This window comes from Sminthopsis crassicaudata, chromosome 4 (assembly GCF_048593235.1).
Source record: "Sminthopsis crassicaudata isolate SCR6 chromosome 4, ASM4859323v1, whole genome shotgun sequence".
Classification (NCBI taxonomy): Eukaryota; Metazoa; Chordata; class Mammalia; order Dasyuromorphia; family Dasyuridae; genus Sminthopsis; species Sminthopsis crassicaudata.
Genome location: NC_133620.1, coordinates 264,662,256 through 264,677,195, shown reverse-complemented (window position 1 = coordinate 264,677,195; position 14,940 = coordinate 264,662,256). Strand labels below are relative to the sequence as shown.

Genomic DNA, 14,940 nt, shown 5'->3' with positions numbered 1-14,940 from the left:
CAGAATACAGTGGAGTCGTTGCCTTCCTTATATAGGATAACATCTATTCATGCAAACCAATAGCACATTAGTTTTCAAAGGTTGCCCAGTGCTAGGTCACATTGTTTATGTTTAGCTATAGATATAGATACATACAGAAACAGAGAGAAAGAGAGACAGAGAGAAAGAGAAAACGGGGAAGAAGAGAGAGTTTTTGATGCACTAAAACATTTAGCTTTTTTTTTCACATAAAGTGCTTGCTATCTAGTCATATCTGTATTTATACAGTATTTTTTTATATTCATACAGTATTTTTTAATTTTAGGTATATAATTTCTGGGTATCCCCATTATATATTATTTCAGAGGATCATAGACCTAGAACTAGATGAGCCTTTTTATGTTATCCAGTAAAGGACCCTCAATTTGTAGATAAGAAAATTGATTGATTTTGACCTACTCTTGCAGTTTTGTGAGACCTTTTTAGATCCTTATTTTGCCTTGCAGGGTTTTTGCATTAGCCATAGGTTAGCAATTTCATTCGAACCCAACTCTTTGTGTGTTTTTGTTGTTGTTTGTTTTTTGGTTTGGTTTGGGTTTTTTGCAATGATATTGGAGTTGTTTGCCATTTCCTTTCTTCTTTTTTCTCCAAGATTCAAAGCAAATGAAAATCTAAAAAGCTAAATTTCTATATATATTTTCCCATAGTACACACTTAAAAATATTTATTGATTGATTTGCCATTAACACTAATTTATAAGATATAGAACTTATTTTATTTTTAACTTTGCTTCATTACATGTTTTGAAGTAGGACAGTACAAAAAAAAAAAAAGGAGAGGGGTCTTTGTTATTCTTTTATTCTCATTTCCTATCCACCTTTGAGCTTTCCCTGATTTTGGTTATGTAGTCCTTCAGGCTTCTCTTCTGCTTCCTTGGTATCCCTATATAAATCCAGAGAGGTAAAAATTAAAAAAGCATTATTGCTATCAATGTTGTATACTTGCCCCAGTAACTACAAATCATATGCCTAAGGTCTCAGTTCAGGATCCATTTCTTGGCCCAACGAAATGATGACAATCTTCCTTTATTGCTATGGGCTCATCATAATTACTAGGAATAAACATAATAAATTTTCATTCTGAGAATGGCCATAGGCCTATGTCCTTTGGGCATCTGAACATAAAAGAACAATAACAACAGCATAGATATATGTATATATACATATATATATATACATATATATATATATATATATATATATATATATATATATAATTAAGGCAACATGTCTGATTCCATCACAACTCATTAGTATTAGTTTATTTGGTTAATTAACTTTTGAATTTAACAGCCTTCCCCCCAATAAAAAGAAAAAGATGTAAGGGCTACAGAGGGCAGAGAGAGAATAGCTTCTGGATCCTAAGTTAATAAATATGAAATAATAATAAATGTAGCTGGACCACTTATCATTAGTTAAAGAGTAAACTGGAAATTTTTAATAAAGTTCATGAATCAGTGCACATGGCATTAAAATATGAGTCCAACTCCAGATTTTATTCTGCTTTTTTCCCTTATTGCCCTTAAGAAATTTAGACACAAAAAGCTTTCTCATTAATCTTTCTCTTCTACTGAATTACCTTTTTTTTTTTTTTTGTAAGACATGCCAATTCCACTATACAAATGGGAAAAACTGAGGCACTAAATGATAGCAAAGTCTCAAGGTTGAACAATAATTCAAGATAGAACTAAAACCAAAAAGTCTTCTGATCTACAGATCCTCTCTTCAATACCCTACCCTTAACCATTTGCATACCTGGTTTCTGAGAGAGGGTCCAAATCCTGTCTCTGAACTTAGACAAATCATTTAAATTTCTTGAACCTCAGTGGACTATCACTAATCTTGACTTATGTCTTGCCACTAGATAACTCTGGAGAAGGTAAAGCTGATGACTTTGCACAGATCTGCCTCACTTAAAGACATCACCTTTTTAATGTCATTGGTCCTCCTCAAGAACAAAGAATGAATAATAACAAACCTGAGCCTCAGTATTCTCATCTCTAAGAAAAAAGAGATTAGACTACATGACTCCTAAAGTCTGTTCCAGCTCCAGATTTGTGATGCAGTGTGACACAATGAATTTCATAAAATTTACCTCAGGAAGGATCTTGCAAGTCATCAAGTATACCACCTTCATTTTGCATATGAAAAAAAAAAACAAAACTGAAGTAGGGAGAGTTTATAGAAGCCCATAAATGGGGGCAGCTAGGTGGTGCAATGGATAGAGTACCAGCTTGAAGTCAGGAGGATCTGAGTTCAAATTTGACCTCAAACACTTGACACTTCTTAGCTGTGTGACCCTGGGCAAGTCACTTAACCCAATTGCCTTGGGGTGGGGGGGAGGACATAAATAAACCTCTCAATAGCCCTAGCTAGTTTTTTTCTTTGTTACAATTAATTAGTTTTAACATGTGAAAAAGGTAACTGGGCTTCCTACAATTGTCCTAAAAACAAGGAAAATGTGAATTCTAGTTTGACATGTTGAACAAAATGACTTGATAACACTGGTCAAAATCATTTATCTCTCATTTATCCCTAGAACTCTTTTAGTCTATAGGCTGCAGATAAGTTGCTATCCTGCATTTGTAGAGGATGTTTCCTCATCTGGGACTTCTATATATCAATGGAATTGTAAGATCTCTTCCTGTCTGAGGCAACTAGTAGATAGAGCTTTGGGTCTGGAGCAATAAGGCCTAGGTTCAAATTTAATTTCACACATTTGCTCCCTGTGGGATCCTAGACAAGTCACTAATCTGTCAGTTTTCATTTCCTCAGCTATAAAAGTGGATGGCAACAATATAGCAATTACTTTCCCAGGTTGTTGCAAGGATTAAATAAGATAATGTTTATACAATATTTGATATATTACCTGGGACATAATAATAAATGTTTTTTTTTCTCTTCTTTAAACATGCATCTGTTTAGAATAAAGCAAAATGCCCCAAAATACTGTGGATAATAAATAATAACTAATAAATAAGAATAATAAATAAATAATAATAATAGCTAACATTTATGTAGCACTTACTATATGCTGGGCTTTATAATCATTATCTTATTTAATCCTCACAACAATCCTAGGAGGTAGGTACTTTTGACAGATAAGGAAAATTAAATAAGCAAAGGTTAAATGACTTGGTCAGAATCACACAGATAGTAAGTGTCTAGGGCCAAATTTGAACTCAGGTCTTTGTTGTCAGACTTGGCACTTTATCCATTACACTACCTGGTTGCTCCTCTTGAATAAAGGTATAGTTTCTAGTAAAAAAAGGAAATATTTATCCTTTACAACATCTTATCTTTCAAGGGTTAAAACCTTCTAAAACTAACTTTTGACTTGGCATTTTTTCATGTTTGTACTCTGCCTGAAGGTATATTTCTTCAGAAAAATTAAATAAAATCCCATTCAATTAGTTTTATGATGCAATGTGGTGGAGAAAGACAGATAAAAAGATGGAGTATAGGTGACAATGATAGTGATGGAAATCATCACAAAGAGAAATCATATAGTCTTTATAAAACACTTATACAAGTATTGGAGAGAAATAGGGGAATTAATGGAGATATGAAAAAAAAAGGAAATTATTAACCAGAGCAAAGAGGGAACATGAGTGGGCTCTTTAATTAATCAATCATTTTAACATTTACTAAGGACATAGTATGAGGCAGGTACTATGAAAGAATTATGAATACCAAAAGACACTATTCATTAATGAAGACATTTTTTCAAAGGCAGACATATAACATTCACAAACTTCATTTCCTCATTCATTTTTAATTTGATATATACATTATTTTTGTTAAGCCATTTTTAGCTAAATCCAACTATTCATAATTCCATTGGGATTTTTTGACAAAGATTTTGAGTGGTTTGCCATTTCCTTCTCCAGTTCATTTTACAGATAAGAAAACTTAAGTAAACAGGCTTATGTGACCTGTCCAAAGTCACACAGCTAACAAATGTCTAAGACCAGATTTGAGCTCAGGAAGTGAGTTTTTTGACTTCAGGCCTGACATTCTATACACTGTGCCACTCCAGCCCCAATACATACAACATGACAGATGTGATATCATTGCCATATCATTGCAAAAGGATTCTCTTCCATCATAATAAACAGTAGATTTTGGGAAAAGATTATTAATGGATAACATACATATTCACATTAAATATATTCATAAAACTTAGTAGATCATTGTTGTTTGTTGGTGTCCAATAGGATGATGTCCTGATTTGCAAATGAACTGGATTTAAGTAAGGCAAAACCATCATCCTCATTATTTCCTTCAGAATCATTGGGGTCCAGTGACAAGACATAGGTCAGGATGACCAGCAGTGGGCAGGGATGCAATGGGAAACTTTGGCTTTTTTAAGCTAAGATCTTTGCCAGGTCTCAGTTTGTCTGAGGCAACACACACTCAGTGGCTAAAGGCTAGGTAAGAACTGAGGCAAAAGATGGCCTAATTTGCCTTCATAAAGAATCAATCTGGAAGGGAATGACCTTCAGAGTTTCTGGCCAGAACAGAAAATAAAACAATCAACCTATAAAGTTCAGCAAGACAGAACCAGAAAGCTGGAGGAGAGGTTGTTAAGAAAAGAGGGGGAAAAGAGTCTCTAAGAATCAGAAATCACCAAGACAAGTCATGTCCTTTATATGTGAAATCATAGACTTAGAACTGGAAGCTTAAGATTATCTGGTTCCATCATGTCAAACTCAAATAGTGGCATAAGAATTCCCATGAGTCACTTATTGACTTGAGTTTTAAATATGATAATAACCATATTCCAAAAGATTAGTTCATTTTTGACCTTTGAGAATGCAGGATTACCTCCAAGACTTAATGAGACATTAGACTACAACTTTGGAGAGAAGTACCCTTGTCTGCTACCATCCATTTAAAAGACAATAAAAGACAGCAGTGATAAAGTTTGATAAAGGACAAATAATATTCCCTCCAGAGTTAGGGAAGTTGGCTTCAAATTCCATCTCTGAAGCATCCTACTAAATGACCTTAGATAAGTCATTTAACAGCCCTCAACCCTATTTTTCTTACCTATAAAATGAGTTTTTGATTGGATGGCCTCTGACCCTTCCAATCTTACATGTATGTAATCATTCAAATAAACATGCTAAGGCTTAAATAGCACCTCAGGGATATATTATATCTTTTGAGCAGTTTGACATTCCTAAAACAACAGTACTATCTAAATCTATAACCTATTATCGATTAATCAATCATCAAGCATTCATTAGATGACTACTGTGTATCAGGCACTGTGCCTGAATGAAAAAAAATGAAATAATCCTTACCCTCAAGGAAACTTTTGGTCATGTTTTTAAATTAGAGGATACAACTAGGCAAATTCTTTTTGCAATTTAAAAGTTAAGACTATATCCCAGGACTTACTGACCATGATAAATTATGAGAACTTTTTTTGTATCCTTTGATCTTCGTATTACCCAGTTTTGTTTATTTTGTCTATATCCAAGGATTGTTCCTGATTTCACTATCATGATCTTTTTACCTGTGTTCCTTCACACAATTAAATATGTAAAAAAGATGGCAATCTGGACTTTTTTACCCAGATACCTACATGAGGAAAATTCCACCTCACCAGAGATCCCTAACCCTGTGCCTCAACAGTCTTCCAAAACTTTACATTCCGCAACTTATTCCTGGCACAGGGTAGGCCCTTGATAAATGTTTATTGCTTGACTGATTAGTTGATTCTCAAAGGGAATTGGGGAAAATTAGGCCCCAGGAAGAGATCAAAGGGCAGCAGCATTTCTAAGAGGAAGGAGTTCCAGTTTCCAGAACAATAATAGTCAGTCTGACTCTTCCAGAGTTTACCAGTACTGAATTTCCCTCAATGAATTTTCCCCAAATGCTGAGATTCTCACTTGTGGATTTGCTGTATTAGACTGATTTACTTCACCATAGTCTGGACTCCACAGCACCATATACTTTGAGTCCTCCATAGAAGACTCTTTGTGTCCCTTTGTCTCTGTACTCATAACCAAATTACAATCCAAACAAAAATAAATCAACCCTTTTGAAAAACCCTAGACCCCCACATGGGGGGGTCATGAAATTATGGTTTATTATTAGTAAATGTTTGATTTGTATGCTCATTCTATATACCTATATACTTGGGGTCATATAAAAATTTCTCAGGCAAAAAGGAATCATAAGTGGAAACAGTTTAAGAAGTCCTGCTCTGGCATAGTAAAAATTTAATGTTCAGAGATTAGCTAACTAGGTAGCATAAAACAGCATTGAACTTGAAGTCAGGAAGATTTAAATATGACAAAACAGCATTGAACTTGAAGTCAGGAAGTTTAAATATGACCACAGACACATTAACTATGTGATTCTGGAAAAGTTGTTTAATTTCTATCTGTCTCAGTTTCCTCAACTGTAAAATAGGGATAATAAAAGCACCTACCTCTTAAGGTTCTTGTGAAAATCCAATGAGATAATATTTATAAAGCTCTTAGGATGGTAGCTGACACATATTATGTTACTCAGGTATGTGGTGCAGTGGATATGGTGCTGGGATCTGGAACCATGAAGACTCATCTTCCTGAGTTCAGATTTAGCCTCAGATATTTACTGTGTGACCTGAGCAAGTCACTTAACTCTGTTTGTCTCAGTTTCTTTATCTATAAAATGAGCAGGAGAAGAAAATGGCAAACTACTCAAGTATATTTACCAAGGAAATTCCATATGTGATCATGCACTGTAGCAATTGAACAACAACAAATTCACAGAGATTTTCTTCATTGGGAAGTCATGATCCCAATGAAATCAAGAGTTTAGTCCAAATAATTTTCATAGGCATAGAAATGAGGATCTGTCATTTCTACTATTCCCTAAACTTCATGCCTCTGCCATGAATATCACCAACCAGAAGTATTTGAATGCTGGATATAATAACTTTTACTACCAAACATTATCATGGAATCAGGCTAGTTAGATTTTTAAAACGCCTCTACAGAGCCATCCCATTTAAAGAGATACCATTTGAATGAATCCTGAGATTTTCTTGTATTTTCCATTCATATATGACGCAATCTTCTACTCTGCTAATTGCAGCAATATCTTTTCACAGAAGGTTCCACATATCTAGAATTTTCTTCCCATATTATCTTCATCTCTTAAAGTCCAAAGCTTAGCTCCTATTGAAGTCTAATTCAATTATTTCCTCCTCTTGTTGTTGTTTGTCATTTTTCAGTCATACATGACTCTTTTGGGGGTTTTCTTGACAAATAAATTGGTGTGGTTTGCTATTTCTTTCTCCAGTCTATTTTCCAGGTGAGGAAACTGAGACAAATATGACTAAAGTGACTTGCCCAGGGGCACGTAGTTAGGACGCATCTGATGTTAAATTCAGGAAAATGAATTTTTTTTTTATTCTAGACACTTCATCACCTAGCTGCTACATGTTTTCTTATAAGAAGTCTACTTATTTTTCCCAGTTCTTAGGATTTACTTCTATTCTGCCCTACTGCAATTACTTTATATTTCTTTTCTGTTAACTTATCTGTGTTCCATTCAATAGAATATAAGCTTCTTGAAAGCAGAAACTATTTCATTTTTTGCCTTTTCTTCTCCAAGTGCTTAGGAGAGCACCTGAAATGTAGGAGACACAATAAAATAAATAAATTAAACTGAAATCCATTTTTTAGATTCTTCCTTCTCTGCAACCCTCCCCAGTTGTGTATCAGCACTGTCTAAAGGGGAATAGTTAAAACGGCTAAAGATCTGAGTAGATGGACCTTGAAGGGAAATGATGTACCTAATATTGAGCTTAAAGAAGACAAATGCTTAGCTAAAGAACAGAAGACTGACAAGTGACAAATGACTATATGACTAGCAAGACTCATCAAATACATGACTGGTTTTGATAATAACTGAGTAAATTTTGAATTAGACCTACAGAAGTGAATTTAAACACAATAGCTACAAGGAAAAACCAGAGGGACTATAAGGATTGGAAAATGAAGAAAAGCTATAAAGTCTTTAGGACAGGACAATAGATAGCCTTGTATGTGGAATGGTTCACCTGAATTCTTGCTTAGAGAAAGAAGAATGGCTAATATGATCTCAAGAGATTCTTTTCATCACTATATCTTATAATTATCAAAACATGGTAGATATTTATAACTAGAGTATTTTATGTCAATCTGATCTGGGAAATGCATTTTTCTTGTTTTCTTTGTTCTCTTAAAGTATTGTTTATAGATCTATGATATAACTAGTTGCTATGTCTTACAAATAGTTGGTGTGTATGCGTGCGCACACACACACACACACACACACACACACACACACACACAATGTAGTGGAAGCACCATGAGGTAATAGAAAGAATAAGAATAGAAAGATTCAGAATCTGACAACCAGGATTTGAATCAACTCTGTCACTTAACAACTGCATGACTTTAGGTAAATCACTTCCCCTTGGTTTTATCATCTGTAAAATGAAAAGACTGAACTAGAGAACTGTAAAATGCTGTTGTCTCCAGAAGCTGCCAATCGCTCTCTGGGAGGAGATCTGCTGTGTCAACTCAAATCTCTCAGACAGATTCTTCTTTCTGTAGAGAGCCGACTTCCCTTCCTGCAGAGAGCAGCCTCAAGTCTGGTCCAGAAACAACTCAACTTTTTCCTCCAGAGCTGCCCTCTTTATCCTCCCAGAGAATGGGCGTGGGATAATGCAAGGGCTTCTGGGAAGAATTACTTCAACCAATGAACTTGCTCCTCCTAAGCATACAAGCTCTTCCCCAGGAAAGGCAGGAACTAGAGAATTGTCAAGTACCGACTTAGCACTTAGTAAGAACCTAATATCTCATTATCTCATTAGCACTTAGTAAGAACCTAACAGATAATGATATTAATAATGATAATAAACATGTGTATACTGTTTACCATGTGCCAGGTACTGTGCTTATCTCTTTACAAATATTATTTCATTTAATTCTCAACAACATTGGGAGGTATATGGTATTATCATTCCCATTTTACAGCTGAAAAAACTGAGGCAGAGGTTGCAATTATTTACTCAAAATTCCACAAGTAGTAAATGTCTGAGGTCACACTTGAACTCAGGTCTTGCAAACACCAGGACTAGTGTTCTGTCTACTGAGACAGCTAACAGATTCATAATAAATAAGCTCTCTTCTAGAATAATAATAATAGTAGCTAACATTTACATGATGTTTTAAAGCTTGTAAAGTATTTTCATATATTATTTCAGTTGATCTTCATAACAATTCTGTAAAATTGGTGCTATCATTATTCTTATTTTTACTATGAGAAAACAGAGATCAAGTGACTTTTTACAGGTCACACATCTAGTCAGTATCTGAGACAGGATCAGAGCTCAAATCTTCCTTCCACCTTATTCTTCACTTTAAATAATAAACTACCTGGCACTCTGTGATTATATGCTTTCTGGTTGTCTCTCTAGCTATCCAAATTCTAAGAATCTTTCAAGGCCTAACTCAAATCTGCCCCCCTGCTTGCTCCTTACATTACTCTAGCTCATATACTAACTCCACATATGTAGAGCAAATAATTGGTATAGTATAGAGACTGCCAGACTTTAATCAAGAAGACCTGACTTAAAATCTAATTTCTGACATTTACTAGCCCTGTGATGACAGGAAAAGACATTTAATCATTGTCTTCCTCAGTTTCCCCATCTGTAAAATGAGGATAATAATGGCACCTACCTTCCATGGTTGTTGTGAAGACAAAATGCAATAATATCTATTAGGCAGTTTTCAAACTTTAAAGCACCATATAAATATTAGCTATTATTATTATAACTATTAGCTTTTTTCTTCTTGATACACACATAGGCATTTGAATATTAACTGTTTTGTATCATTCTTTACAAAAATCATGTTTGTGTGTTTTGCCTTCTCCCTTGACATTGTAAGTATCCTGAGACAAGGGACATATATTTCTCTTGTGTCACCCTCAGTGCTTAGAACAGTTCTGACCAAATGGTCAGAGGACTGAGGACTGGATCAAGCCCACTTGCTTGCTTCCAGTCAGAGAGCAATGACCATGATATTATGATTCCACCTATCTCTACAATGAAATATCAGAGTTCTTTCTGTTCTTTACATTCCTATATCTGGTTTTCACCTTTCCACTTTCCCCCATTTTTTGCATTCCTTCCAACTTCAGTTCCCTAATCATCTCATTTCCTTTTCATGAGATCCCCAAACTTCTTAGTCTGATCACAGTCTATTTGGGTAACATTTCATTTACCTCTGAACTTGAAATTGAAAAGAATTAGAGACAAAGGTAAATTACAGCTCTTTTCAATACTTCCCTGGTTCCTTTTTTTCCACTTCTGTCCTCTCTGTATCTGTTTCTCTGTCTCTCTTTCCCTCCATCTCTATCTCTGTGTCTCCGCCTCTATCTCCCTCTCCCCCCTCCTTTCCCTCTCCCTCCCTTCTTTCTCTCCCTCTCTCCCTCCCTTCTTCCCTTCCTTCCTCCCTCTCCCCATCTCCCCTATACACACTCCCTTTCTTCTTTCACTTCATCTGAAGTTGGTTGTCAAATAGGAACATGACTAAGCAACTTTTGATTGAAAAACTTCTCCCAAATAGCTCCCTAAATGCAATCCAGAGATGCTTGAACTCCAGAAGTCACCCATGCCCTTTAGAGGGATTATACTTCTTTAAAAGGAAGAGCCCTGTGGCTAAGGGTCTCAACAGACTTTCTTTTCTCTGAACTGCAGTTTCCAGGGGGTCACTTAACTCTATCATATATAGCCCGTAGCAGTGGGCAGCTGTCAACAAGGCAAGAATCCCTTAGCCACTGGCTATACATATGCAGAGGGTTGCAAAAAGAGGAAGGGCCAGAACTCAAGCTGGCAGATTTCTTTGGTTGTCCTAATGAGGTCTCATTAACCAGCTTGGCTGAAAAAAAAATCTACTTGATATTTAAGAATATCACAGTTTTAAGGACATAAATTGATAAAAATCACTTGCCATATAGGCTATATTTAAATCTTTTAGAGATGACTACAGCTTTACATACTATACAGAATGCAAATATTTTTATAAGTACTGCATATGAGTATATTAAAACCTCCTACCTGGGTTCTAGTTTTATCATGTTGTCATAATCAACCAAATTTCCCAAGCATTTTTTTTTATCTGCCAGCATTCCATAAAGAATGTGAGGTCCTTGAAGTCAAGGGCTGTTTCAATATTGTCATTGTATCTCCAGAGCCAAATCCAGTATCTGGCATAATGGATATTTATTGATAAAAATGGAATTTAATTGATTCAAGTCATTTTGAATAACTATTCTTCAAAATGTCAGGCAAAGATATTTATACTTAGGAGATGAGAAAACTGAGGCACAAGGAGGCAAAAATCACAAGGAGGCTATAGAAGATCAGTGACTGAATTCAACCTTACATCCTCATACTTTTCCAAGTTTCTAGTCTCCTAAGCTCTGTTGCTCATTTTGTAATAAGGAAGCATACTTATTTGCTTTTTTATGGGATCAAGAAATCAAAACCTCAACAGAGTAAAGGCAGGAGGAAGTTGTTCTCTTGGCAGAGAATTTCAAAGGCAGCAATACTATCTAATTTTAGGGTCTCTGGCTATGTTGTGGGAGTCATCTAAGATAGGCATGTCTACAGTGTTTTCTGGGAAACAATGGCACTATTTAAGGATGCTGCCCACATTGATTTTCTTGTCCCTGAAAAGTGAGACTAGAAAGACACTGAGCTCCAAAGACTCAGGAAAGGGGGCTCCTAACTTTGATGCCCCGGGACCTCATCTCTGGAATCAAAAGGCAGGCTGCTCCTCTTCCCAGTTTCCCCACACACTCTTGACTATTCTCCTGCATGGAAGAATTCAATTAAGTCCTTCATCTTAACCAAAAAAAAAAAAAAATTTTAAAAAGTAACTCCCACCCCCTGGCTCACATGAAGAAAATTAAAATCATAAAAATACTGCCAACCCCCCAACTCTACAGACCTTTAATATGCAGCATACTGAGAACACTAGTAGTGATGTCAAGTAGCAGGGTTTGACCACTCTCCACTGTGACGTTGTCGCCATCTTGTGGTAGACTTTGGGGAATCCAACTATAAGCTCTGGACCATCTACGACAGAGCTGGAGATGAAAGTGGTCCTAGAAAAGAGAAGGTCATTTAATTTTTAAAAATTTGGTTTTCCAATAAAAATCAAAGAAGTTTGGGTGTTTCGGTCGGAGAAGGTGCATTTGTGGATCTGGAAGAGACCAGAAAATTAAAATCCAGTACAAATTCTTTGACACTATGAATCACTCCTCCCTCCTTTTTCTTCTCCAACAGTCAAAGCAGAGACAGAGTGAAGTGAAACTGAACCTGAAAATGCCCAGTACAAGTTCATGTACTGCAACACAATTATGGCAATGGTATATGGGCAGTGTTTCTTATTTTTATTCTCAACAGAGGATCTCTTCCTATAGTGGTAGAGATGGGTCTAAAGGTTTTATTTTATTTTATTTTGAGGGACATGTATTGAGTCTTGTGCAAAAAAGTAATAAATAGCTGAGAATAGTGAGAATTAAAATGTTCTGCTTGATGGGTGGCATTTTGCTTTATATAATTGGTATCATTTTTCACTGATTCTACTGCCAAGTGTCCCTATTTTATAGAGACATTCCTCTTTTCAAGTGCTTCCCCACCCCCATTCTCCAATTCTACCTTATTTGGTATTATTATTGCTTTTTTCCTCTCTGGATCATTCATTCAGTAGTGCTGAACAAAACCCATACAGAAAAATAACTGATTGACTTCAGAATGACAAGCAAACAGCCTGGAATATTATCACTGAGAAGGGCAAAAAGAGAGGCAGATATATAAAGGTAGAAAGAACAAATCACCAACTACCCTCTGCCTCTTATCTTATCTTATCTCTGCCTCTCAGAACTTTTTTTCTACCTCTCAGAATTTTTTTTTTCTTTCTGAATCAAAAGCCCTCCACGAAAATACACTTCCATGCAATCTTTGTCAAGACCAGACACCATGGATGGGAAATATTGCATATGATGTCATAGTTTTTCGATTATTTTTATTCTTTGATACAAGGGATGCCTCTCTAAGAAGGAGGAAAGTTACATGGAAAATGTTGGTGTTGTGAAAGCAAACCATTTAGCTGAGTGTGGTGGTACACACTTGTAATTCCTGCTTCTGGAGAAGGCAGAGGCTAGTGGATCATTGGGGTTTAGGAGTTCTGAGCTGCAAGAGAGTTTAAAGCCAACCATATGTCTAAATTAATCCAGTATCAGATTGGTAAATCTCTTCATGAAGGGGCCACCATGTTGCCTAAGGAAGAAAGAATCAGCCCATGTTAGAATCAGAGCAGGATGAAGCTTCTGTTTTGATCACCAGTGCAATCAGGCTATGATTCCATACCATATTTCCAGTCTGGGTAATCTAGAGGAATCAATATAAGAAGGGGGAAGCAACAATAAATATCAGAAAATATAAGTTGTGTAACATATGGAATAACGGATCTTGGTTCAAATCCCCACTTTGAATATTTATTAGCTATGTAGTCCTGGATGAAAGAGAAAGGGAGGGAGGGAAGGCAAGGGAAGGAGGGAAGGCGAGGGAGACAAAAAACAAAAACGGAGACAATTAGAGACATGGACAGAGACAGAGACAAATGGAGGCACACACGGGGGGAGGAGGGAGGGAGGAAGAGAAGGAAGGGAAAAAGGAAAGATGAAAAAGATAAAGAGGAAGAGATAAAGCAGGAGGAGGAAAAGGAAGAGGAATAGAAGGAAGAAGAGGTGGAGGAGAAGAAAGAGGAAGAGGAGGAGAAGAAGGAGGAGGAGGAGAAGGAAAAAGATGAAGGGGAGAAGGAAGAGAAGCAAGAAGAGGAGGGAGAGAAGGAGGAAGAGGAGAGAAAAGGAGGAGGGGGGAGAAGGAGGAGGAGGAGGAAGAAGAGAGGGGGAGGAGGAGAAGGAGGGGCAGGAGGAGGAAAAAGGAAGAGAAGAAGAGGGGGAGGAGGTGGGGGAGGAGGAAGAGGAGGAGAAGAAGGAGAAGCAGGAGGAGGAGGATGCTGGCAAATTTTATTGTTTCTATGCTGCTGAAAAAAGTGCAAGTGCTGTCAAATCCCTCTAAATTAGGCATCTTCTGAATATAACATCTTGGCTCAATTCTCCAGTTTCCCCAACCGACTTATCTCTATGAATATGATACAATTTAAAATTCACAGAACATACAGACATATGATCTGCTTCTTCCTCAGTAGATCTCAAGGTGCTTGGAATATATTTTTGTGTCTACCTTTGGATAAATTAATTACTTCAATCTCATTTTGCAGGTTAAAAAATCATTTTCCCAAGAATACATGGTAGGGAATACAAGGAAGACTCATAACATATTCAATCCTTGATTAGTCCATGAATTCTGTTGAACTAAACCCAAATAAACAGTTAAATTTTTGCAAAACCAACATGCTGAAACTTTCCTGCTCAGAGAGGAAGTTTGTGCCATTTGTTTTCTTCCTTCAACATGTCAGTATTTCTCTGAACTTTAGGGAATGTGCAATATCTGCAAATCTCCCATGTCACTTTAAATGGAGTGGCAACACCACCAGTTACCTTGAAAGAAGCCATTGATCAGCAAGTTGGGACAATAAGCAAAGCAAGGAAATGTCTGTGTGTGCATGTGATACAGTGCACGAGTCTCTCTCTATTTGCAGTGGATCCTGGATGAAAAAAATATAATGATATTGCCTAACACTGAACCACAATTCTATACTTTATAAAACTGATCACACTCTCAGAATTATTGATTGTTTACTTCTCTAGAAATTTCTACCCCAACTCCATCTCTTAATATCCTTTCTTCTATTCCTTTCCTTGGGGTAAC

General features: G+C 36.3%; 1 protein-coding gene across 1 annotated transcript in view; it reads right to left on the bottom strand.

Annotated features, from left to right (window-relative positions):
- PKHD1 (PKHD1 ciliary IPT domain containing fibrocystin/polyductin) overlaps positions 1-14,940 on the bottom strand; it is a 645,163-nt gene that overhangs the window by 428,617 nt on the left and 201,606 nt on the right. The window contains 1 exon segment of the mRNA XM_074264713.1: positions 12,050-12,206. Coding sequence (XP_074120814.1) covers positions 12,050-12,206 — 157 coding nt within the window.